At 39.8% G+C, this 24,678-nt stretch overlaps 1 protein-coding gene across 1 annotated transcript in view; it reads left to right on the top strand.

Moving 5' to 3' along the window:
• LOC126457632 (E3 SUMO-protein ligase RanBP2) overlaps window positions 1-24,678 on the top strand; it is a 302,750-nt gene that overhangs the window by 14,113 nt on the left and 263,959 nt on the right. Inside the window, exon 2 of the mRNA XM_050094102.1 lies at window positions 21,852-22,077. Within this exon, the coding sequence (XP_049950059.1) occupies window positions 21,852-22,077 (226 nt within the window). The remainder of the gene's footprint in view (window positions 1-21,851; window positions 22,078-24,678) is intronic.

Here is a 24,678-nt window from a genome sequence, read left to right as displayed (position 1 = left end):
GGGGATGTTTCCAATACAATAACCCCTCATAAGCACTTAAATATGGTCCAGGGTATTATATTCCACAGGGACCTCGTTTTGCAGTCAGACGAAGAGCTGCGCACCAACTTAAAGCGACGAGGAGTTCATTTCGTCCTGCGCAAACATTGGGGTCCGAGGGATAATCAGGTTGCCACCAGTGCCTTCATCTTGGCCTTTGAGGGCGATACATTACCCAAGAAGGTCAAGGCGATGGTCTACTACTGTGATGTCAAGCCGTATATCCCTCCCCCAATGCGGTGCATTAACTGCTGGAAGGTTGGCCGTATGTCTTCCCGCTGTACTTCCAGCATCGCATGTTGACATTGTGGATGTCCATCCCATCCCAATACTCCATGTGCCCTGCCTCCCATCTGTGGAGAGAATCATTCCCCTTGCTCACCAGGCTGCAGTATTTTACAGTGAGAAAGGAAAATTATGAAATACAAGACCCTGGACCGACTGACCTACACTGAGGCTAAGAGGAAATTTGAGAGCCTACTTATTGTGGCTATGAAGTCCTCTTGCCGCCGCTATGAGAACAGTTGCAGCCCCATCAGTTCCGGGAGTTCCAGTCGGCTCTCAGATCTGGAAGACTATACCTGCCCCCTTCACTTCTCTCCCTGTTGCTCCCGCACCACCTACCTTGGGAGCACTGTCCCCACCAACCATCAGGGATACCATCCCCACTACTTAGCCAGAGAAGAATTGGTCTTCTTCGGCTCTTGCTAGGAAGGGGTCATGTGGGTCACTACCTTCCCAGGTTTCTGCTAGTGGGGAAGATGACACCCACTAGTGGCTGAAGTGCTCAAAAGCAGCTGGTCGTAGTGCTTCAAGATCATCCTCAATCCCAGAGACTGAATCAGTGAAGCCCTCCCAGTCAGAGAAACCCAAGGATCAATGAGAGAAATCCAGAAAGAAGACCCCCCAGGACCATGGGAATTACAGTGGCACCCACATCACTGCTGCTTACAAGCTCTGTGTCTGATGATGTGATGATTCTGGTCCGCTGAGGACCTAGATCTTGCCTGACCCTCAGACACAATGGATATAGCCTGTTCAGGAAGTAAGTCAGTGGCAGTAGGTTACCTTGAGGCATAACCTGCCTCCTTGCACACTTAATGTTTTCCGAGCCTCATGACAATATCATCCTGCAGTGGAATTGCAGTGCTATGGCAACTCCTAAGCTTTACACGGTGCCCTTCAGGAAACCTGGTTCCCGGAAATTTGGACCCCTGTACTCCGCAGCTATAGGGGATATTACAAGAACCCTAGTGATTATAATAGTGTGTCATGTGGAGTTTGTGTGTATGTCCTAAACTCAGTATGCCGTAAACCTGTGCCCCTTCAAACACCTCTTGGAGCTGTGGCTGTCAGGATAAGGACGACACCGGAAATAACTCCTGCAACATATATCTTCCTCCAAATGGCGCAGTACTCCTGAACGCATTGGCTGCAGTGATTGATCAACTCTCTAAACCTTTCCTACATTTGGAAGATTTTAACGCTCGTATCCCCTTGTGGGGTGGCACCGTGCTTACTGGCTGAGGCAGAAATGTCGAAACCTTACTTTCTCAGTTCAGTCTGTCTCTTAAATGCAGGTACCCCCACACATTTCAGTGTGGCACACGCACATATTTGGCTGTTGATCTCTTGGTTTGCAGTCTTCGTCTTCTCCCACATATCAACTGTCACTGTCACCATTGACTCTCCCACACATGGTAACATCGATGTGGTGGTTGAGCAGGTAACTACAATGATCGTTTCTGTGGCGGAAAACGTGATCCCTCATTTTTTGGGTGCTCCAGCGAAACACAGTCCCTTGGTGGTTGCCGGAAGTCGCTGAGGCAATTAAGGAGAGTCGGTGACCTCTATAGCGGCCCCCTTCCCTGGAGCACCTCATAGCCTTTAAACGGCTCCACTCAATCGTTCACAAGCTTACCAAAAGACGGAAACAGGAGTGTTGGGAGAGATATGTCTCTACCATTGGGTGCCATATGTCACCTTCCCAAGTCTGGGCAAAGATCAAATGAAATTTTGGGTACCAGATCCCAACAAGTGTTCCCAGTGTTAACATAAATGGTGTGTTATCTACTGGCGCAAAAATGATTGCTGAGTACTATGCTCACGCCTCTGTGTCGGAGAATTACCCCCCCACCCCCCACCCCCAGCCTTGTGCACTCTCAAACGGCAGATGGCAGGAAAAGTCCTCTCGTCTTTTTTTATGTACAAAAAGCGTATGACACCACCTGGCGACATTGTATCCGTGCCTCATTATGAGTGGGGTTTCAGAGTCCCGCTCCCGATTTTTATCCAGAATTTCCTGTTGCTTCGTACTTTCCATGTCCCAAGTTGGTGCCTCCCATAGTTCCCCCCCCATATCCAGGAGAATGGGATCCCACAGTGCTCTGTAATGAGTGTATCTATATTTAGCAGCCATTAACGGTCTAGCAGCAGCTGTAGGGCCGACTGTATCACCCTCTCTGTATGCAGACTGACTTCTGCATTTCGTGCTGTTCCATCTGTATTGGTGTTGTTGAGCAGCACATACTGGGAGCCATCCACAAGGTGCAGTCATGGGCTCTAGCCCACGGCTTCTATTTTTCAGCCACAGAGTCATGTGTTACGCACTTGTCAGCATTGTACCATTCATCCAAAACCAGAACTTTATCTTAATGACAATCCACTCACTGTAGTGGAGGCACATCAAGTCTTAGGACTGGTTTTCGACGCCCGATTGACTTAGCTTCCTCACCTTCGTCAACTTAAGCGGAAGTTCTGGCAGCACCTCAATGTCCTTCACTGCCTGAGCAACACCAACTGGAGTGCAGATCGCTCTACGCTGCTGCAACTCTACAGAGCCCTTTTTCAATCCCGCCTTGACTATGGGAGCGTAGATTATGGTTAGGCTGCGTTCTCAGCATTGCGTGTACTTGACCCAGTGCACCACCATGGCAGTCGACTAGTGACGGGAGCTTTTAGGACGACTCTGGTGACCAGCATGCTGGCGGAGGCTGGAGTCCCTCCATTGCGTGTCAGGCATACACAACTGCTCGCCAGCTACGTCGCACACGTTCATAGTTCTCCTGTGCTTCCGAATTACTGTCTCCTTTTCCCACTCAAGGTGATTCATCTCCCACATCGGCAGCCCAAGTCAGGTCTTACAAATGCAGTTCGTGTCCGATCCCTTCTATCTGAACTGGAGCCCTTGCCTTTACCACCTATACTCAGGGTCCATTCGCTTGCACCTCGATGGTTAACACCTAGGCCGCAGCTTCGCCTGGACCTTTCACATGGCCCAAAGGATTCAGTTCACCCTGTGGCTCTCCGCTGTCACTTCCTCTTGATTCTTGACATGTACTGAGGCCATGAAGTGGCTTACACCGACGGCTCGATGGCTAATGGTCACGTCAGCTTCGCATATATCCATGGAGGACATACTGAGCAGCATTCTTTGCCCGATGGCTGCCGTATTTTCACTGCAGAGCTGGTGGCTATATCTTGTGCTCTTGAGCACATCCGTTCGTGCCTTAGGGAGTTGTTTCTTCTGTGTAATAACTCCTTGATCAGCCTACAAGCTATCGACCCTCGTCATCCTTTGATAGCGACCATCCAGGAGTCCATCTATATCCTGGAATGGTCCGGTCATTCAGTGGTGCTTGTGTGAACCCCAGGACACGTCGGCATCCCAGGCAATGAACTTGCCGACAGGCTGGCCAAACAGGCTACACAGAAACTGCTTATGGAGATTGGCATTGCAGTTACTGATCTGCGTTCATTTTTACGCTGCCAGGTTTTTCAGCTTTGGGAGATGGAATGGCATAGTCTCAGTACGCTCAACAAACTGCATGCCATTAAGGAGACCACGAATGTGGGGCAATCCTCCATGCGGGCCTCTCGCAGGGACACTGTGGTTCTCTGCCGGCTCCGCATTGGCCACGTTTGGGCCACACACGGCTGCCTCCTGCAACATGAAGACCCACCTCGGTACCGATGTGGCGCACGGCTGACTGTGGCCCGTATTCTGGTGCACTGGCCCACTTTGACTGCCCGTTGACTAAATCTTCGGTTACTGGACTCGTTGCCACTAATTTTATCTGACAACTCATCATCTCCTGATTTAATTTTACATTTTATTCGTGAGGGTGGGTTTTATCATTTGATCTAAATTTTAGGGCATGTCCTTTGTCACTCTGTATTCTCTACCTTAGTGCTTTTAGGGTGGAGATTTTAATGTGTTGTAGAGTGGCTGGCTTCTCGTTTTTATTCTCATGGTCTGCCAGCCGTGGTAATCTGATTTGTGGTTTTAATCTCTTCTACCTGTTTTTTGCAGTTCTGTGATTATCTTCTCCCCTTTTATCCATTTCAAGTGTTTGTTGCCCTTCCGTCGTTCTTGTGGTTTTTGCTTTCTCTCCATTTTGTGTTGTCAGCATTGTTTGTTGTATTCTCACCCTTGTGGTGTTGTTTTATTTGGAACAAGGGACTGATGATCTAGCAGTTTGGTCCCTTCCCCCCTCTTTTAAACCAACCAGCCAACCAACCATAAATAGTCGCAATTTGACAATAGTTGTATTCACGCCTACAACTCTAGAGGAAAAAATGACCTTTATTAGCTATCATTAAAGCTGTCAGTTGCTCAGAGATGTGATCAGTACGCATTTGTTTAAGAAGTTCAGCATTTTGGCTACTGCTTTAGAGTATATCTATTCCTTCATGAGTTTTGTTGTAAGTAATATGCTCAGTTAAAGGGAACAGTTATTTACATAATTACAATGCTAGAAGAGCAAATGACTATCAGTACACCACATTAACATTGTCTATACCACAAAAATGGGTGCACAATGCTGCAACAAAACTTTCTGATCATTTACCCAGTTATATAAAAATTAGAAAACAAATTGCAGAAATTTCTCCTTACTCACTAATTTTAAGTATACCTGTTCTGTAGCCACATTTACAAGTTAGTCTGTGATGTTAATGTGAAAATGACACACTCCGCTGGAGAGAATTGACATAAATCCATAATAGTACGGGGGTGGAGATCTCGTCTGAACAGCTCGTTGTAAGGTATCCCAAATATGCTCAATAATGTTCATGTCTGGGGAGTTTGGTGATCAGCGGAAGTGTTCAAACTCAGAAGAGTGTTCCTAGAGCCACACTGTACTAGCAGTTCGGGATGCGTGGGGTGTTGGATTGTCATGCTGGACCTGCCCAAGTCTGTCGGGATGCACGGTGAACATGAATGGATGCAAGTGTGTGTCACCTATCAGTCATATCTAGACGTATCAGGTGTCCCATATCACTCAAACTGCACACACCGCACACCATTACAGAGCCTCCTACCAGTTTGAACAGTCTTCTGCTGACATGCAGGGTCCATGGATTCATGAGGTTGTCTCCATACCCATCCATCTGCTTAATACAATTTGAAACGAGACTTGTCCGACTAGGCAACATGTTTTCAGTCATCAACAGTCCAATGTCGGTATTGATGGATCCAGGCAAGGTGTAAAGCTTTGTGTCTTGCAGTCATCAAGGATACACGAGCGGGCCTTTGGCTCCAAAAGCCCATATTGAATGGTTCGAATGCTGGCACTGGCTGACGGCACAGGATTGAAATCGGCATCAATTTGCGGAAGGGTTGTACTTCTGTCACATTGAATGATTCTCTTCAGTTGGTGTTGGTCCCGTTCTTGCAGCATCTTTTTCCAGCCACAGCGATGTCGGAGATTTGATGTTTTACCAGATTCCTAATGTTCACGGTGCATTTCTGATCTGGTTACACGGGAAAATCCCCACTCATCACTATCTAGGAGATGCTGTGTCCCATCACTCATTCCAACTCACTTAAATCGTGATAACCTGCCATTGTAGCATCAGTAACAGATCTAGCAGCTGCACCAGACACTTCTTGTCTTACATAGGCGTTACCAACTGCAGTGCCGTATTCTGGCTGTTTACATCTCTCTGTATTTGAATCCACATGCCTATACCAGTTTCTTTGGCACTTCAGTGTATATGCCCATGTTTATAATGTACCAAACATATGCTTGGTGTTTTATAAACATGAGCATTAACTTTCTTACAGTTGTGACAAACAAATGGTAGGATAATTATCTAAATTAGATTTATCAACAGAATAACTTTAAACAGAAAACTACTTGTTTGAGCAAAATTCCAGTTATTCAAAGGCACTAAGAGAGCAGTGCAATATTTAAGTGATGGGGTGAGTAATTATTGCTAACTCTTGATGACAATTTTTTTTTAATGTTGAATATACTTGAATTCTGTCAGTTCTCTGCATTTTTAAAGTAATGTTGGCTATCAGTAAATACAAGAATACTTCTTTCCCTTGTTCACCGCTTTTTTATCAGCAGCGAAAATTAACTTTTGAGTTCAAGGACACGTGTGCACAGAATGAACGATATTGATAGTGTGGCCTATGATGAATTCTATACTCTAATTAAAATGCAACCTTTGTCATACAGTGCAACAGCATTGCCGCATTATCTGTCAGCTGCAGTGTGTTACACAGGTGTAACAAATAACTTCAAATGTGTTATTTCTGACATGTTTCCCACAATCTTGACAGTGTGTGCTGTGAAGTTAAACTAGTGGCCTAGCCTAACAGTGGCCTTGTGGCCAGTACTGTATACTGTTACACAAAGAAGATGGTCCCTCAATTGCTACTCCTTTTCAAAATATCCCACAAATTTCACATAATGAGATGTGATCATCCTTTTTCCGTTTCAAGTGGCCTAAATTTAAACAAGCACCACATGACTGGCCCTGAAATCCATGAAATTATTCAGGATGTCTGTGGGGCCTTACATGAAGCCATGCCAAATTGAAGCTTGATAAGTAGAATGGTGGGGCCATTAGTTGTGCATTTGTAATACAAATTTTTCTGTATCATGACAGATATGAATAAATCACAAAGTTTGCTTCACTGTTACTCATGATCTAAGGGGGCTGTCACTCTGAAACTGTGTAATTCTGCTGAATATTCTTGGTACAGCAGTGTAGTTGCTGAACATATGCTCAGTGCATCAGAGTTGTTACAATTTGCTCTCAAAGTAGTTCATAAATCATGTTGTGACAAATTTGGATTATATCATGGCAGCTTGCATCTTATGATAGAATGACTTTCTGATGCAGGTTTTTCATGTCCAGATAACCAACATGTCATTAGGATGTAATTATGGAATAATGATTTCACAAATAATTCAGAGTTATCCAGTATAGAAGTAGATCAAAATTGATTAATAATTTTTTTAGAATGATCTACAAAAAGCCGTATTTCAAAAGGATCATCTTGGATTTGACTTTCCTTGCTCCATTGACAAAAATTCATTTTGTTTGGTCAGGAATGTTGACTTTCCAGATATTCCCATTTGAAAATGACATAAAATTTATTAAAGGTGGTGTTAGATATTTTTGTTTTCATTAAAAATAAAATGAAGTGAATATTCTGTCGTAATCATTTTGATCAAAAGAATCATTCTATCAGATAGAGGTTATGGGTTGTTAGTGTAGAAACAATTAGTTAAAAACTATGACAAAGAGCAGTGATAAACCAGACCAGAAATAGTGTCCACCATGTTAAAAACAATTTGCAGCAAAAAACCATTGACAGAAGTCACCTTCGTCATAGTCATAAGATGAAGTACATCCATTGGAATTACTCGACACCAAATAACTGCTGCAGGTGTCAAAGATAGCTGTCAGAGGTTACTCAAAAAGAAAGATAGTGAAGATCAAGAAGCACGGCATTTAACATTGCTGGTGCTTGGAACTTAGATCAAAAAGATTTTCAAGCATCTAGTACAAGTAAGGCAAGTCCTGAATGCTTAGATCATAGACTGCTTATTAAAGAACTGAAAGAAAAGTTGAAATTGTCAAAGCAGTCGGAAAAACTACAGAATTGGAGAATATCACCTGAAAGTTGGACTATTCACCAATTCAGAGTCTCTGAAAGAGTGGTGAAAGCAGCTAGTAAGTTAAAGGCAGGAAATGTCGGACAGACACTGCCAAAGACCAAATGTCACAAGATGGTTTCAGAGACTGTGAAGGAAAGAGTACAGGGATTTTATCAGAGTGAAGAATTCGGTTGAATTCATCCAGAAAAAAAGACTAACAGGTGGGAAGAAATTTTAAATACAAATGTGTTCAGTGATAAAAAGTTCGAAGGAAATTTTTGTTGTTTACGGACTTAAGAATGGATAGGAAATTTGATTCTCCACACTGTGAATTTAGACCAGAATGGTGTGGAAACACATTCAGTCTTTGTCTGTACTATTCACCAAACTGTAAAACTGAGGCTTGCAATCAGGCCAATTAAAGAAGATTACAAAAGTCCAATTGCTAAAACAGTATGAGATTTTGAATCTAAAGACTTCGTTTTCACATGAAAAAATTGCACGTCCATAAACGGAGAAAAGTGTTGTCGTTTTCAAGATGGCACAGAAACAACCTAAATGATCAGAGAAACATTTCTTTAAAGGCAAAGGTTGAGGAAAGTAATTTTCATTAAAAAAAGATAACTAATAACACTTTTTAGATTTTACGTCATTATTTGTCCATAATAGCAGACAATGCATATTCTTGAAATTCTTTTTTGTCTTAGAGCTGGTTTCTCCCAAAAATGAAACAAACATTTACTGGCCAAACAAAATAAGATCTTGTCGATGGTATGAAGAAAAATCAAATCCAAAATGGCCTTTTGAGATACAGCCTTCTGAACATCGTGCAAAATTGATGACTAAAATTTTTAGGTCTTCTTCAGTATTATATAATTCAATAATTATTTGAGAATTCAAAATGCCACTTCCACTGCTAATGACATGTTGGTTGGCTGCAAATGAGGAAAAGAAAATCAGCATCAGGAAGCCATTCTATCATAAGGTAGAAGCTGCCAAAAAATGATCGAAATTTGTCTCAAGATTAACGAGCTACATTGACTGCAAATTATGATAGCTCTGCTTTACACAAAGCATAAGTTCAGCATCTAGACTGTTGTACCAGGAATATTCAGTAGAATTGCACAGTTTTAGGACGAGAGACCCTGCAGATCAAGAATAACAGTGAAGCAAACTGTGTGATTTATTCATATTTGTTGCGACATGGAAAAACTAGCATTTCCAAAAGCATGGCTTGTGGGTTCACCATACAACTTATCTAGCTGTAATTTGACCTGGTTTCATATAAGACTTATATGTACACCCTGTAAAAAAAATTTCATCAAAATTGTAGAGGGATGTCACTTGACTTGGAATGATACCTTAGCCAGTTTTCATTATATTTGGATTCAGAACTTTGCAGTTGCACCTTTTATTTCGTGTTTAGAGAGATGCGATAATGGCACAAAGACAATATCAGAAAAAATTAAATTTTGTTGATAATAAAACTTGCCTGGGTCACTCCATATGAAATGGTCCAGTGATGGTTGGTTGCTTGACCATTTCTAAATATTTGAATTTTTTTATATGTGGTTGCCCTATATTTGAGAAGTTCAAAACCGTTTTTTAAAATAATTTATCTTGCACCTGTACTGGATGGAGGCCATTTTTATTTGTAGACCTGCGATGAGTTTTCTGTCTGGAGACATTAGCAAAAATTCAAATATCTCTGCACTGGGTTAACTTACAACATTGCAATTGACATGATTATTTTTAGAAAAGTCTCCTCTACAACATTGTCTATTACACAAAGTACCCTAAATTCATAAATAACCTGTCAAAATGACCTCCAAAGCTTGGTATCCAAATTTTCAAAAATCCACTTTGTCGGCCCAAAAATAACAAACAAGGAGTGATTTATGTGTGTGTATTTTTTCCTATAGTTAGATATCATACACTACTAGCTTCATATAGAGCAAGAACACTTACAAATGTTTCCAAAAAAATTTTAATGAATTTTTAATTTTTATTTTTTATTTTTTATTTAAAGTTTGGGGTTCGTTATCTCAGGTGGGACTGAATATAAAAATGATTTTTGTGCAGTTTGTACACCTATATGATAGCAACGTACTGTAAAAATTTCAACATTGGTATCTGATTGAACAAAGATATGAATTTTTGAAAATTCACATTACTCTACAACCTACATTATAGCTGTTGCCTATTTAAATGGTTTATTGTTTCATTGTAATAAAATTTAATTGTGACATATTTTTAGTTAACTCTCACCCAATATTCATTTACTTTATTTTTAATAATGCAATATTAAACAATTGGATCTTTTGTTTTTGTTTTATGGTAATAAAAATGCCCATTTTCATTTAGTTTTATTGTCAATAAAGAAGTACATTATTGCAGGGTGTGGCAGTGTCGTAGTCAGTCTGTTCTGAAACCTCTGTTAGAGTGGATGTACATACTTCATCAAGAGTGTAGCATGTATTATGTGCTTTGTTCTGTATGTAATATGTAATTAGTTTTGAGAGATTAACTGGAATGCAGTAACATGGATGAACAGTGCTCTGTTGGACAAAATGCAAGTGAGGTGTGTCACTAAACAGGTTATGGTTCAGTTTAAAAAAAACTTGAAAAATGCCAATGACTTTGAAGTTAGACAAACTTTGTTTAAATTTAAAGTAAGTTGTTCTGTAACATCAGTGTAAGAGTATGATGAGAAGAAATATATTCTGAAGTACACCCACATTTTTTTGGAAGAAAGTGCTGTGATCCCTTAAAGTTCATAAAAAGTCTATTAGTAAGGATTTGAGGGGAAATAAAACTTGAACATTTTGCCTTATATGAGGGTGAAACAGCTTTCCAAGTGAAACGTAATGATTCCTGGAAATTCCCTGTGTCCAAATTGTTACTCAAAAATATTTGTTGTGAATCCAGAACCTCCTACTGTCTTAAAACACCATTTATTGCAGGAATCATAGTGTGTGTTCAAAACGGAGGCACTAGTCTTTGCAAGAGCCCCCCATTTTGTTACTCAGGTCTCCCTCCGCAGTGTTTTAATATGTACAGGCTCATTGAGCAGCCTACTACTCTAGTCTTCCTTTGATCTCTCTGTCCATGACCTTTTCTCCTTCCTTTGGTGTGCCACCTGCTCAGTTGTCTTTCTGAGTCTCGAGTCACATGGGTATCCCAGCGAATGAACAGGCTGACTGTTCTGCTAGATAAGCTGATATTCGTGCTCCATTCTCTTTCATAACTCCAGCTGCGGATATGGAGATCTATGTCAAATCTTTCTGTACCTGAAAGTGGAATGACATCTGGGGCGCTACTGCTATCAGTAATAAACTCCACACAACCAAGGAGACTGCTACGCTTAGGTGCTCTTCCTTCCACTCATCTTGGAAGGAGCCAACTGCTTTATGCCGTCTACACAATGGTCATACCAGGCTCACCCATTGTGTCCTCCTGTGTAACAAACCACTGCCACAATATGTTTGTGGAGCCAGACTGACTATATCCCACATATTGTTAGTGTGTCTCTTCATGCTAAGTATAGTTCTCCTTGATTTTAATATTAGCAGACAATTCATGGATGATTGAAATGGTCCTCAGTTTCCTCTGTGAAAGTGATTACTTACAGATATAAGGTTTTGCTTCACTCGTGGAGCAGAGGCAGGGTGGTTGTGGTTGGGGCCTCTCTTCATGTTTTCTCAGTCTGGGACCCCACGACCACTCCCCCATGGAAAGATCACTCTTTTCTTCCAGTTTTTAGATTTGATCTAACCTTTTATGCCTTCTACTGTGTGTGTTTCACACACACACACACACACACACACACACACACACACACACACACACACACACACACACAATTATATAACAAATGTATAACACTTATTCAGAAATGAAATTGTAATTTTACAGTTAATGTAACACTCTTGTATCCCCTAACTTTATAAGAAACATTTTTGTACCATCCTTGTACTGATACGGGTAGATAAATGAATAAATAAAATGAAAGAAATAATAAAGTTTAAAACACGGGGCTCAAAAGTGTGAAGCTGCGAGAGCTAGTCACAGTGCCCACCCTTCAGTTGATCTGATGATGCCCTAAAAGGTGTCTAAATTACATTTGAAACTTAGTGTCATTTTGACATAAATGGTAGCGTATCTGTGTATAAACAAAGACACAGGTTTACTTATTTTGACCACCCTTCCACGGGGCACAGCCTTTGGGAAATCGGTTGTAGCACTTGTGTTCTCCTCGTAAGCACCAATTATCGATATCTGATCTAGGTACAGCATTTACTACACATGGTAGTAAACTATCAAGCAATTTTTAAAGCCTGTGGAACCTAAAATCGCTTCCAGAGATTTTCCGTTGATTGTGACGTAATAACAATGATGATGAGAATTCAGTGAACAGTATAACAACCATGTAGGCTTTCACGGCCGGCGTCTTTATCAGTAAACTCTTCCGGGCTAAGTTGCCGTGGTCGATCTGTAGAATTTCTTCTCCCTGACGTTTCGTTCTCAACTACGGAGAACATCTTCCGAGGTGAGTCGTCGACTCACCTCGGAAGATGTTCTCCGTAGTTGAGAACGAAACGTCAGGGAGAAGAAATTCTACAGATCGACCACGGCAACTTAGCCCGGAAGAGTTTACTGATAAAGTATAACAACCATTGGAAGTCGGTATTAACCTTAGACATACAAAAGCCTCCAAATACCACCTTACTGTTATTCAGAAACTATGCCTCTGTATAGACCAATTGAGCAGCTGAAAATGTGACCATTAGTACGACAGCTCACCGTGTAGTCTTCTCTACTGTTACTCCAATGACCTCTACAAAGATTGGTATTAAACTGAGTAGCTCAAGGTCCAGTACTGATAGTTCGGTAATTTTCACATCTGTCAACATCTGCTTTCTTTGGGATTGGAATTATTATATTCTTCTTGAAGTCTGAGGGTATTTTGCGTGTCTCATACATCTTGCTCACTAGATGGTAGAGTTTTGTTAGGCCTGGCTCTCCCAAGGCCGTCAGTAGTTCTAATGGAATGTTGTCTGCTCCCGGGGCCTTGTTTCGACTTAGGTCTTTCAGTGCTCTGTCAAACTCTTCACGCAGTATCGTATCTCCCATTTCATCTTCATACATTCTCTTCCATTTCCATAATATTGTCCTCAAGAGCATTACCCTTGTATAAACCCTCTATATACTCCTTCCACCTTACTGCTTTCCCTCCTTTGCTTAGAACTGGGTTTCCATCTGAGCTCTTGATACTCATGCAAGTGGTTCTTTTTTCTCCAAAGTTCTCTTTAATTTTCCTGTAGGCAGTATCTATCTTACCCCTAGTGATATACGTGTCTACATCCTTACATTTGTCCTCCAGCCATCCCTGCTTAGCCATTTTGCGCTTCCTGTCGATCTCATTTTTGAGACGTTTGTATTCCTTTTTGCCTGCTTCATTTACTGCGTTTTTGTATTTTCTCCTTTTGTCAATTAATTTCAATGTCTCTTCTGTTACCCAAGGATTTCTATTAGCCCTTGTCTTTTTACCTACTTGATCCTCTGCTGCCTTCACTATTTCATCTCTCAAAGCTACCCATTCTTCTTCTAGTGTACTTCTTTCCCCCATTCTTGTCAATTGCTCCCTTACGCTCTCCCTGAAACTCCATAAAACCTCTTGTTTAGTCAGTTTACCCAGGTCCCATTTCCTTAAATTTCCACCATTTTGCAGTTTATTCAGTTTTCATCTACCGTTCATAACCAATAGATTGTGGTCAGAGTCCGCATCTGCCCCTGGAAATGTCTTACAATTTAAACTCTGGTTCCTAAATCTGTCTTACCATTATATAACCTGAGATCTTTCAGTATCTCCAGGGTTCTTCCATGTATACAACCTTCTTTCATGATTCTTGAACCAAGTGTTAGCTATGATTAAGTTATGCTCTGTGCGAATTCTACCAGGCGGCTTCCTCTTTCATTCCTTACTCCCATTCCAAATGCACCTACTACGTTTGCTTCTCTTCCTTTTCCTACTATCAATTTCCAGTCACCCATGACTATTAATTTCTCGTCTCCCATCACTATCTGAATAATTTCTTTTATCTCATCATACATTTCATCAATTTCTTCGTCATCTGCAGAGCTAGTTGGCATATAAACTTGTACTATTGTGGTAGGCGTGGCCTTGGTATCTATCTTGGCCACAATAATGCGTTCACTATGCTGTTTGTATTAGCTTACCCGCTTTCCTATTTTCCTATTCATTATTAAACCTACTCCTGCTTTACCCCTATTTGATTTTGTATGTATAACCCTGTATTTACCTGACCAGAAGTCTTGTTCCTCCTGCCACCGAACTTCGCTAATTCCCTCTATATCTAACTTTAACCTATCCATTTCCCTTTTTAAATTTTCTAACCTACCTGCCCGATTAAGGATTCTGACATTCCATGCTCCGATGTGTAGATCGCCAGTTTTCTTTCTCCTGATAACAACGTCCTCCTGAGTAGTCCCCGCCCGGAGATGTGAATGGGGGACTATTTAACCTCCAGAATATTTTACCCAAGAGGACGCTGTTATCACTTAACCATACAGTAAATCTGTATGCCCTCAGGAAAAATTATGGCTGTAGTTTCCCCTTGCTTTCAGCCGTTCGCAGTACCAGCACAGCAAGGCTGTTTTCGTTAGTGTTACGAGGCCAGATCAGTCAATCATCCAGACTGTTGCCCCTGCAGCTACTGAAAAGGCTGCTGACCCTCTTTGGGAACCACACGTTTGTCTGGCCTCTTGACAGCTACCCCTCCATTGTGGTTGCACCTACGGTACGGCCATCTCTATCGCTGAGGCACGCAAGCCTCCCCACCAACGGCAAATATATATATATATATATATATATATATATATATATATATATATATATATATATATATATATATAAGCAAAGTTTATACTACTATACTTTCCATTTCTCCAACTTGCCTCTGTGAACTAACCCAGATGCTGATACAAGAAGTTACAATAAATTACCTTTGTGACACCAACTAAAAATTCTAAAAATTTTCATTTATTATTTTCTTTACACCCAGAGTTTCGGAGCATTATGTTCTACATTAATGCTGGAATTTAGTATTTCTTGTACAAAACTGAAACATATAACCTATTGAAATTAAAAATAATACCGTTGTTCACAGCTACAACACAAGGAACTAAAAAAAAAATCTGTTACTAAAGCTATCAGCTGTGCAGAAAGGACTTCAGTATGCAGCACACAAATCTCATTCCCAAATTGCATAAGGTTTCTAACATGTGATAAGCAAATATTAAATCTAATGTCAGGTAGTTTCTTCTGGAAAAACCACTATTCCTATGGTAGATACATGTTGGTCAGTATGTTTTTCACTCGTAATGTGGACTGATTTAAGCCATTAAGTTATGTAGCACTCTGAAAGTTAACAGCATATAGCCATAAAACAAACCAATCGCTTATACATACCCGTTAAACTAACTCGTAGCATGTCATTTCAATGGAAATTGTGCATATTGCCCATAGAACATATAACTTACAAGTTGGGGACAGTCGTAAGACATATTCTGTGAAGGTGATCAGGACATTTCAGGGATGTGGTTGGATGACTTGAAATATATTTTATGATATTGCCTTTTGTGCTTAGTGACCTTTGTGAAGGAGCCCAAATACTTGGGTGTTGAATGACTTGGTGTAGTGATGTACAGAGAAACTTTCAGAAGGTTTGTGGGTTACTCCATGCCAACTGATCCAGCCTCCCCACTGCAGCATCTCAGATTTTGTTGAAGCTGTTTTAGTCGATTCCAATACTTACCAAACAGAATTCCACAAATTTTTAGCTGCTAATACGCAACACCTGATACATTGTAACCATGAAAATGAAGGTGAACAAAATACAGTGAGCTTTACAGTAAAGTGGTCTACCCATGAAATGCACTCCATCAGCTTTCTGCTTGTTGTTGTAACCAGTGTACAAATTGCAGGATTAAAGGTTGAGTAGTCTCATTACCATATCCACGCAAAAAAAAAAAAAAAAAAAACTGCCAGGTTAGACATTTTTGAAAATTTGACATAGAGCAATATTTTTTGTATAAGAATTAGGCCTATAATTTGGCAACTTTTAGGAATTGTCTTCAAATGACACAGAGCAATGACTGTCAAAATGCTTTTGTGGGTTAGTTTCAACTCATTGTGTGGAAGGAAAGTAAATAAACTTTTGAGGCAATTTTTTTATGTCTGATGTTCCCTGAAATGGAAAAAGACAAAAGACTGAATAATTTCCATTCTTTGTATTAGAATGCTGATGTAGTGTGTTGGTGGTATGTGGAATTTTGAGAGCTGAATTATGTAGTTTAACATTATTTGCTCACCAAATTTTCTATTTGTTGCAGATAATATTGTTGAATTAGTGCTTAGATATTCTACATTATTGAACTTAACTTTGTATCACTTGCATATCTGCATGAGCTTAGCTTCATGGGGAGCAGGAACTGAAAGAATGAGACTAACAGGAAAAAAACTTGCTATGAAATAAGAACAAAATTCTTAGCAAAATAAAGAAATTCTCTTCTAAAGTACAATGTTGAAGTCACAATCTGGTGCTGAGTAATATTCAGTGCTCTGCCCCATGCTTTTTAACTTTTTTGAATCCTCCTTGGGCATGTTGTCCACAGGATAAGACCATCCAGTGTGTGAAGTGCTCTTCCAACAATGAACTTGAAGTATCAATTCGGCCCAGCATGCTTGGTTGGCTTAATAAATATCAGCAGACCCTGCAGTCTGTAACATTTGGTTGATTACTGCCTTCTGGAGAAAAGTGTCCACAATTCGGGAATGGGGTACTTGTGCATTATTGTCTTTGAAACAAAACGTAGTCACCTAAAATATGACTGTAGGGCTGGATGAAATGTACGAAGGTCTTGTCCTGATACTACATGGACCTCAAACTACTCAAAATGTGAGACAAAAAGTGAAAAGGGACCTCTTGTTGGCAAAGTAAAATTTTCAGTACAAGCAAAAACTTTCGATAATGTCTGATATATCCAGTTCCTTTTTCTTATGTATATTGTAATAATTATTTCATTTTGTACATGCTCGTATCGATTTGGAAGTTGTTTCAATCCAACGGGAGTCAATAATGGCATCAAAAGCAATCAATGTCAGTCTTCTGAAAACATACCTCTTGTTATGCAGAAATAACATTGACCCAACGAGAGGCCCTTTCCAAAATATGTAATAGCATCTTCTAAGTTTTAGAAGCATTTTAAGGAGCATTCAGTAGATTTGCATAAAAGAACAATTTGTGATCACAAAAATGCCAGACAAGTGGTTCCTTTTCATATGAGATACATAAATGTCTACAGAGGTTGTCAATTTGCAGTTGACCATAGTGTAGAACGAAAATATCAATATTCTGCCAAAAATGTAGCATAGGGTTCACTAATTCTCTCAATTTGGCGCCAAATTACTTAGTTTTAAATTTATGTGCATTGTAATGTCCTATAAGTCTGAAGGGATTAATCACATGTTTAATGTTAACTTTAAAAAACTCTGTACTCTTTCACAATGGACATTTTTAGCGTAATATTTATACAGAATTTGTTTCTTAAATATGTCCAGTTGAATAGTCGTAATAAAATGAAACTTTAAAACACATTATCTTAAAACAGCCCTCTTCCATCACACACATTCATCATGACATAACTCACCAAAATTTAGAGATAGATTTTTACAAGTTGTTCAGAATTTAATGTTGGATGTAAAAGTTACAATAACTCAAAACCCAAAATTTTCAGCAAGAGGTCCCTTTTGCTTCCATATCACAAATAATGAAGCATATATGTATTACTGACCCTAAACATGAATGGCACATCTGCAATGCTGAACCTATGGGACTGCATGCTTGGGACATCCATTGGTATTTAGCTGCCGCCAACATTTTCTGTAATGATCATCAGGTGTTAGTCAAATCTTTCACTCTTCAGCAAAGAGAAGGTGATGTATTGTATTGATCTAATGTAGTGCTTCGCAGTTTTTGTGGGTTTATATTGTTATTCATAATGAATTTCTAAAGGCGAAAGATTTTCTGGAGACAGTTTAAACTGTCTAGGCCAATAAAACTCTTAATTTGCTTTCAAAACGGCAGTGTGAAACCCTGTTGCATTCTGCTGTTAACTGTCGTCATACTGTGGTGCTGACTGCAGTTGACCACTGTGAGGCAAAACTTCAATGTGTTGTCTCTCAATATTGCAGTTGAATGTTCAGATAATGTTGCTGTTGTGTATGCAGATTTGGCAAGCAAAGTTCTGAGCCAAGAACCCTTCTTGCAGTAAGCTAATAATGTTTTCATGATCTTCAGAAAACATTGTAAGTCTCTGATAATGCTGTTGCCAGCTTTCAACCACAAATTGTGCCATTGGCACTGATGGTAAAGGCACAGTTACCTTGAACTGCGGCAATGTGGAGATATTGGCATGAGACAAACAAAATAACAATACATGATTGGTCATTGTATGCACGCAAAGCAGCTATATGAAGTCCACCACAACTCCGAGGAACCTTCTTTGGCTTTATGGAATATGTTAGCTCCAAAAAATTGCATGGCAAAAATTCCAAATGAAACATGTACAAAAGATAAGTAAAAATATGGGAGCAAGTAAGAAATGTAATATGATAGTTAAAATCATGTGGCAAAGGATTAGAAATTGAAAAAAAATTACATTTAGACCAATTCCTTGAATAAAGTTACATCATTGCTCTAAGGATGAGGAAAATATTGCATCCAATGGAATTCAAACCCTCAGATTTCAGCATGCCAGCCAAATAACGTAACTAATAGGCTGTGGTGCTGTTTTGAAACAAATGCTATTATCAAGTCTCTAGTAAATCGTGAGAAATTCAGAGATTTTGTCACTAGCATGAATGACTGCTGAGTATAGTACCAGGGACCGTAACCTGCACAGCCATATAGGTGATCTCAAGAAGACAATCCTACCCCTGTGTACCTTTCCTTGTAAGGTGTTTGTTTGATCATGTTAATTTCCATTTATAGTGTAATTAGAGCCATATGATATCACCTAATAATTATAAATTGTAGTATCTATTAATTTTTAAAATGGCAGTATTATTGCTGTACACTCAAGGTGGACAATAGTAGCTTTCTTTCTGCTTCCTTTTTTTCCCCAGTACAGGAAATACCTCAAAATATTGACTGGTATAAAATAACTGTGGTGCAGACAGAAAAAGCTATGGCAGGAAATGTTATCCATGTGGACAGATACATTCATTGTTAATTGGCCCTTTGCCAGTAGCAAAACATTTTGACCTCCTGCAGGTGACTAACAAGGGAACCTCCCCATCGCACCCCCCTCAGATTTAGTTATAAGTTGGCACAGTGGATAGGCCTTGAAAAACTGAACACAGATCAATTGAGAAAACAGGAAGAAGTTGTGTAGAACTGTGAAAAAATAAACAAAATATACAAACTGAGTAGTTCAAGGGAAGATAAGCAACAATAAAGACGATAGGAACGCAGGAGCGCCGTGGTCTCGTGATAACGTGAGCAGCTGTGGAACGAAAGGTCCTAGGTTCAAATCTTCCAACAAGTGTAAATTTTAATTTTTTATTTTCAGTTTATGTGACAAACTCTTATGTTTTCATCACTTTTTTGGGAGTGATTATCACATCCACAAGAAAACCTAAATCGGGCAAGGTAGAAGAATCTTTTTACCCATTCGCCAAGTGTATAAGTTAAGTGGGTCGACAACATATTCTTGTCAAGTGACGCACATGCCGTCACCAGTGTCGTATAGAATATATCAGATGTGTTTTCCTGTGGAGGAATCGGTTGACCTATGACCTTACGATCAAATGTTTTCTGTTCCCATTGGAGAGGCACGTCCTTTCGTCTACTAATCGCACGGTTTTGCAGTGCGGTCGCAAAACACAGACACTAAACTTATTACAGTGAACAGAGATGTCAATGAACGAACGGACAGATAATAACTATGCAAAAATAAAGAAAGTAAAATTTTCAGTCGAGGGAAGGCTTGAACCAAGGATCTTTCGTTCAGCAGCTGCTCACGCTACCGCGGGACCACGGCGCTTCTAAGCACACTTCGTCCATGATTTTGCTTATGTGGCCCATGGACTACTCAGTTTGTATATTTTGCTTATTTTTTCACAGTTCCACACAACTTCCTCCTGTTTTCTCAATTGATCTGTGTTCAGTTTATCAAGGCCTATCCACTGTGCCAACTTATAACTAAATCTGAGGGGGGGGTGCGATGGGGAGGTTCCCTTGTAAGTAGTGACATTGTCGTACCTACTCACAACCACATTCATAGCATACAATAAGCTAGCCATATGCTCCCAGTACATTTCAGATAATAACTAACTCTGCTCTTGCAGTGCACATTAAGTGGTATGTAGATATCCTGAACATGTTTTATTATTTTCATTGTGTGTAAAATATTGAAGTTTGATTGCTTGTTTTTGGAACGCTAACATCTGCAAAAGCCGTAATTGTGATGGCACCCTGCAAATAAAATACAAATTAATTGTGTCCTGGCATAGAAGTCGGTGTAGAGGAAGCATATGAGAATTTAAAGGGTGGTCCAGGTCAGTCCACAATTTCTGAGCAGTTAGCAGCAAATGCAAAAAAGAGATACTTCCAGTGATGGCAGGTGATTGCTCGGTTCAGTGCCAAACACTGTCATGTGGCACCTATAAGTGCAGAGATTAGGAGTCAATAAGGATACTTGTAGGAGGCTCAAGGAACTCTGGGTCTGAATAACACTTGTTTATTGCATTTGGACTAACTACTACAAAGAGGGCTACTTCTATGCATTAGTAAAAACAAAGCATTAATTTGTTGCCACAACAAAAGCCTGTGTTACTCTGTGGGGTGAGAACTAAACGAGATAGCAATCACTAAAGCAGATATTTGAGAGCACCACTCAAAGTGAGAGAACATACTTAAATCTGAAGTTGCCCAAGGATGGCGTCAAGGGACATGAAGTCGGCGTCTAAATTTTATGACGGAGAACTCTTTTGAATATGAAAATTCGGGATTTTTAAAGGATTCTGGTGCCACTTGGTTCTTCCCTATCCATAGTTGGTGCACCAGTCCACAGGCACATTTTAAGAACTGGCCAATTGATATGTGGCTCTGCACCTCCCTGTTCCTCTGGCCAACCATGTTGATGCCTGTGACACAGTGTTCAGGACCTATTCCTTCTCCTACTCTGTTGGCAGGGATATCCCTGGCCTTTACACAAACTAACTCCATGCTTGGTAGCAACAGCTTTCAGCTGAAAGCTAAACGTCATCTCCTATTTTCCAAACTTCACAGAAGCTCTCCTGCAAACCTTGCAGAACTAGCACTCCTGGAAGAAAGTAAGAGATGAGGTACTGGCGGAAGTATAGCTGTGAGGATTGTGCGTGAGTCGTGCTTAGGTAGCTCAGTTGGAAGAGCACTTGCCTGTGAAAGGCAAAGGTCCCAAGTTCGAGTCTCGGTCCGGCACACAGTTTTAATCTGCCAGGAAGTTTCTTATTATGTAACTGTTCATGCTTGTAACCTAAACACTACTGTCTGTGGGAGCCACTTGCGTTGTGTTTCTGGTTTCCTGTCTTGGAATACTTTAGCTGGCTTACAACAGCTTCAGCTTAGCATGTAAGTCCATAAGTGTTGACCATACAAGACAGAATAAGTAAATAAACTTACCGTGTCTAGTAACCAGAAATGTGTGTGTATCAGAAGCAAGTTTATGCAAAGTCGTAAATATGCAAAGGGATAGAAAAGTTGTAACCCATGTCCTATGTTTTAGGCCCTTACATTGCTTTTGTAGATATTCAACCATTAACTCTTTTTTTCCCATTTGTTGTTGCAGAGGAACTTACGGTGCTACAATATTGCCAAGCTCTATTATCAGGTTGGAGACTATGAATCTGCAAGGCGTTACATTTCCAGTTACCTGACTGTGCGTGAAGATTCAGCCTCAGGTCATAAACTTTTTGCCCAAATACTGGAAGCTCTTGGCCAGAAGGAGAAAGCAGTAACAGAGTACAAATGCTCATTAGAACTGGAACATTCTCAGCCTGATATAATCCTCAAAGGTTGGTAGCGTGAAATAAAGCTTCTGCTGTATTGCTAATATTAATTGTACATTAAGATTTGGATTCCAAAGTGTTATTTGTTAGTATATTAGTGAATCTTTTGCCCTGTAATTATTTAGAATTAAAAAAAAAAAAAACCTTTCTAAAATGTTGATTAGACATATTAGTGGCATAATCCGTATCACTTCAAAGGTGACACTGCAAACACCTTTCTGAAGATGTGATTTCAGAAATTTTTTTTAAAATGCTGTATCTCTGTAACAGTTTTGGATATGTTGTTAGTTTTTTTATTTGAAAGATAATTGCTTTATGACTACAATGGTATCTTCTGTTTGGACATATCTGTTGTTCTTTTAATGTCACCTTTTGAATTTTTTTTATAATTTACAGAAAAACTTATTTTTTTCAAAAATGCCCAATCTAGAAAAGTTAATTTTTTCCTGTTGATTAGTACCATGTAGTACTAGGTTCTTTGTAAAAGAGAGCTTCCACTTTTTAAGTTGGATAGGTTTTATTGTAAAAAATCATTTTTTTATTTTCACGGGTAATGTATGTCTTCACTGAAGTTGTTTCTTACTGATTTCTTTGTTACAATGTTTATTTGTGTTGTCTTTGTTGAAGTTATTTATCATCACTTTCTTTGTTGCAGTTATTTTTCATTTTCATTGTTGCAGATATTTCTTAGGCTTTGTTGTAGTTTCTTGTCAGTTTCTTTGTTGTGGTTGTTCATTGCATGTTTCTCTATTGTAGTTGTTCAGTGCTAATTTGTTCACTGAAGGAGGCTTCTAAGAAATTTGAGACCATCCAGTGAGTTCTGTGTTTTTGTGAGAAATTTACCAGTTGACGCAGTTGCAGTGTGTTTTGTGAAAAGGACTGTTTGAAATGTGTTCTGACTGGTGCCACAGGAAAGTGAAGTGTGCTGACTATTTGCATATCCATAAAAGAGTGATATATAAGACAAATAAACATACTTTGTTCAGGTTAGAAATAAGGGTTCTCATTTGAAGAATGTTTCAAAGTGAAGATGTTTCCAGTGACGACTTTTTGTGTTCTAAATGTCTGGACAGAGTAACAATGATAACATCTGAAATAGGTGAAGCCTCCCATGGTGCAGGTGATGTAGATTTTGCATCAGTAGAGGAAGAATTAAATACCCTGAATCAGTCAACTGCAGAGGTAGGTGTTAGTCCTGTTACGGAACTGTGGTCAGTGAAGTTGAGTCATAATCTCTATGCATCAAGAAAGTGCAGAGAAATTACTAAAGCTGTGGATGAATAAAACACAGAAAAACTGACCACACTCTTCAAAGTAGAAATTCCATCTTAAGAAAAAATAAACCAAAACACTTGCACCTCATGCCAGGAATTTTTCACAAATATCAATTCAGTTGTTGAATATTGTGCATCCTACAGTGAAAAAGTACAAGTTTGAACTTTTATTCCAGAGACATTTTGAAAGCATACAATTTTGAACCATGTTCCATCAGTATCAAAGTACATGGTACACAAATCAAGAAATGTGAGGTCTGTAAAAGGAGTCTTTGGAAGACCAGATCCCTATTATGGTCATCCTGTAGAAGCAGCTAAAGTTCAAATAGTGAAGTCATTTTATCTGGAAGATAAATGAGACTTCTCGCCCGAGTGCCAACAAAAAAGACACTATAACTGGTAACAGTTACAGGTAAAAAAGTTGGGAAGTGAAGAGGTACATAATACGCAGTGTTAAAGAAACTTTTGAAATTACAAAAGTAACTATACAACTTCACATAATGGACGACCTAAGTGGGTAGTTCCACACCCACCTAGAGATGTCTGTTTATATGTGTATTGCGCAAATTTTGAACTTTGTGTGATGACTAAACCAATTACGAAAACTGTTGCCTTTGACAGAGTTTCATTGATGCACTGGGCAAATGATCAGTGAAAACAGTAACACACCAGCATCTGAAGAAATTGCAACAACACACTGCAGAAGTGAGTGTGTACAGGCTTTAGTACTTCACTGTGATTTTACTGAGAACTGGTTTGTAACTCTCTCTCAAGAAGTACAAGGCTCTCATCAGAGTAATGACCAGGTTGCAATTTTTGCAGGAGTGACATATTTTCAAAACAAGACCACAAGTGTTAGGAGTTATAAGTGATGACACAGCAATGCTCAAAATTCTTCAACTGCAAACAGGGGTTTCGAAGATCATCATTATTTCTGATACTTTTCAAAGTCATTTTAAAAATCATTGCCAGCTGTTTCAATTGAGTAAGCTTCTTGTGTCAACTGACGGGCTATACAATGCTACTGGTCACGGGAAGGGGCCTTGTGATGGTGTAGGCGGCCTGCTGGTGCTCGAATGCCAGCAGTCTCTAAGCATTCCAAGTCTCAGTACAGTGCAAGGAAGTATGGCAGCGGACCTTATTCGCTCCGGTACCTCATGTATGAGAGCTGATAGGGACTCCTTTGTCTCAATGAAGCCTCAGTTTTTTGTAGATCATTTAGAGGACAAGTTTGGGGGAGGTGGAGGGCTTGCCCAAAATGCGGTCAGGGTCAGTCTTGATAAAAATGGCTTCCTCTGCCAGGTCACGGGCATTACTCTCTTGTGACAAGCTG

Source organism: Schistocerca serialis, chromosome 2 (genome assembly GCF_023864345.2).
Source record: "Schistocerca serialis cubense isolate TAMUIC-IGC-003099 chromosome 2, iqSchSeri2.2, whole genome shotgun sequence".
NCBI classification, from domain to species: domain Eukaryota; kingdom Metazoa; phylum Arthropoda; class Insecta; order Orthoptera; family Acrididae; genus Schistocerca; species Schistocerca serialis.
This window is presented reverse-complemented; position numbering and strand designations above follow the sequence as displayed.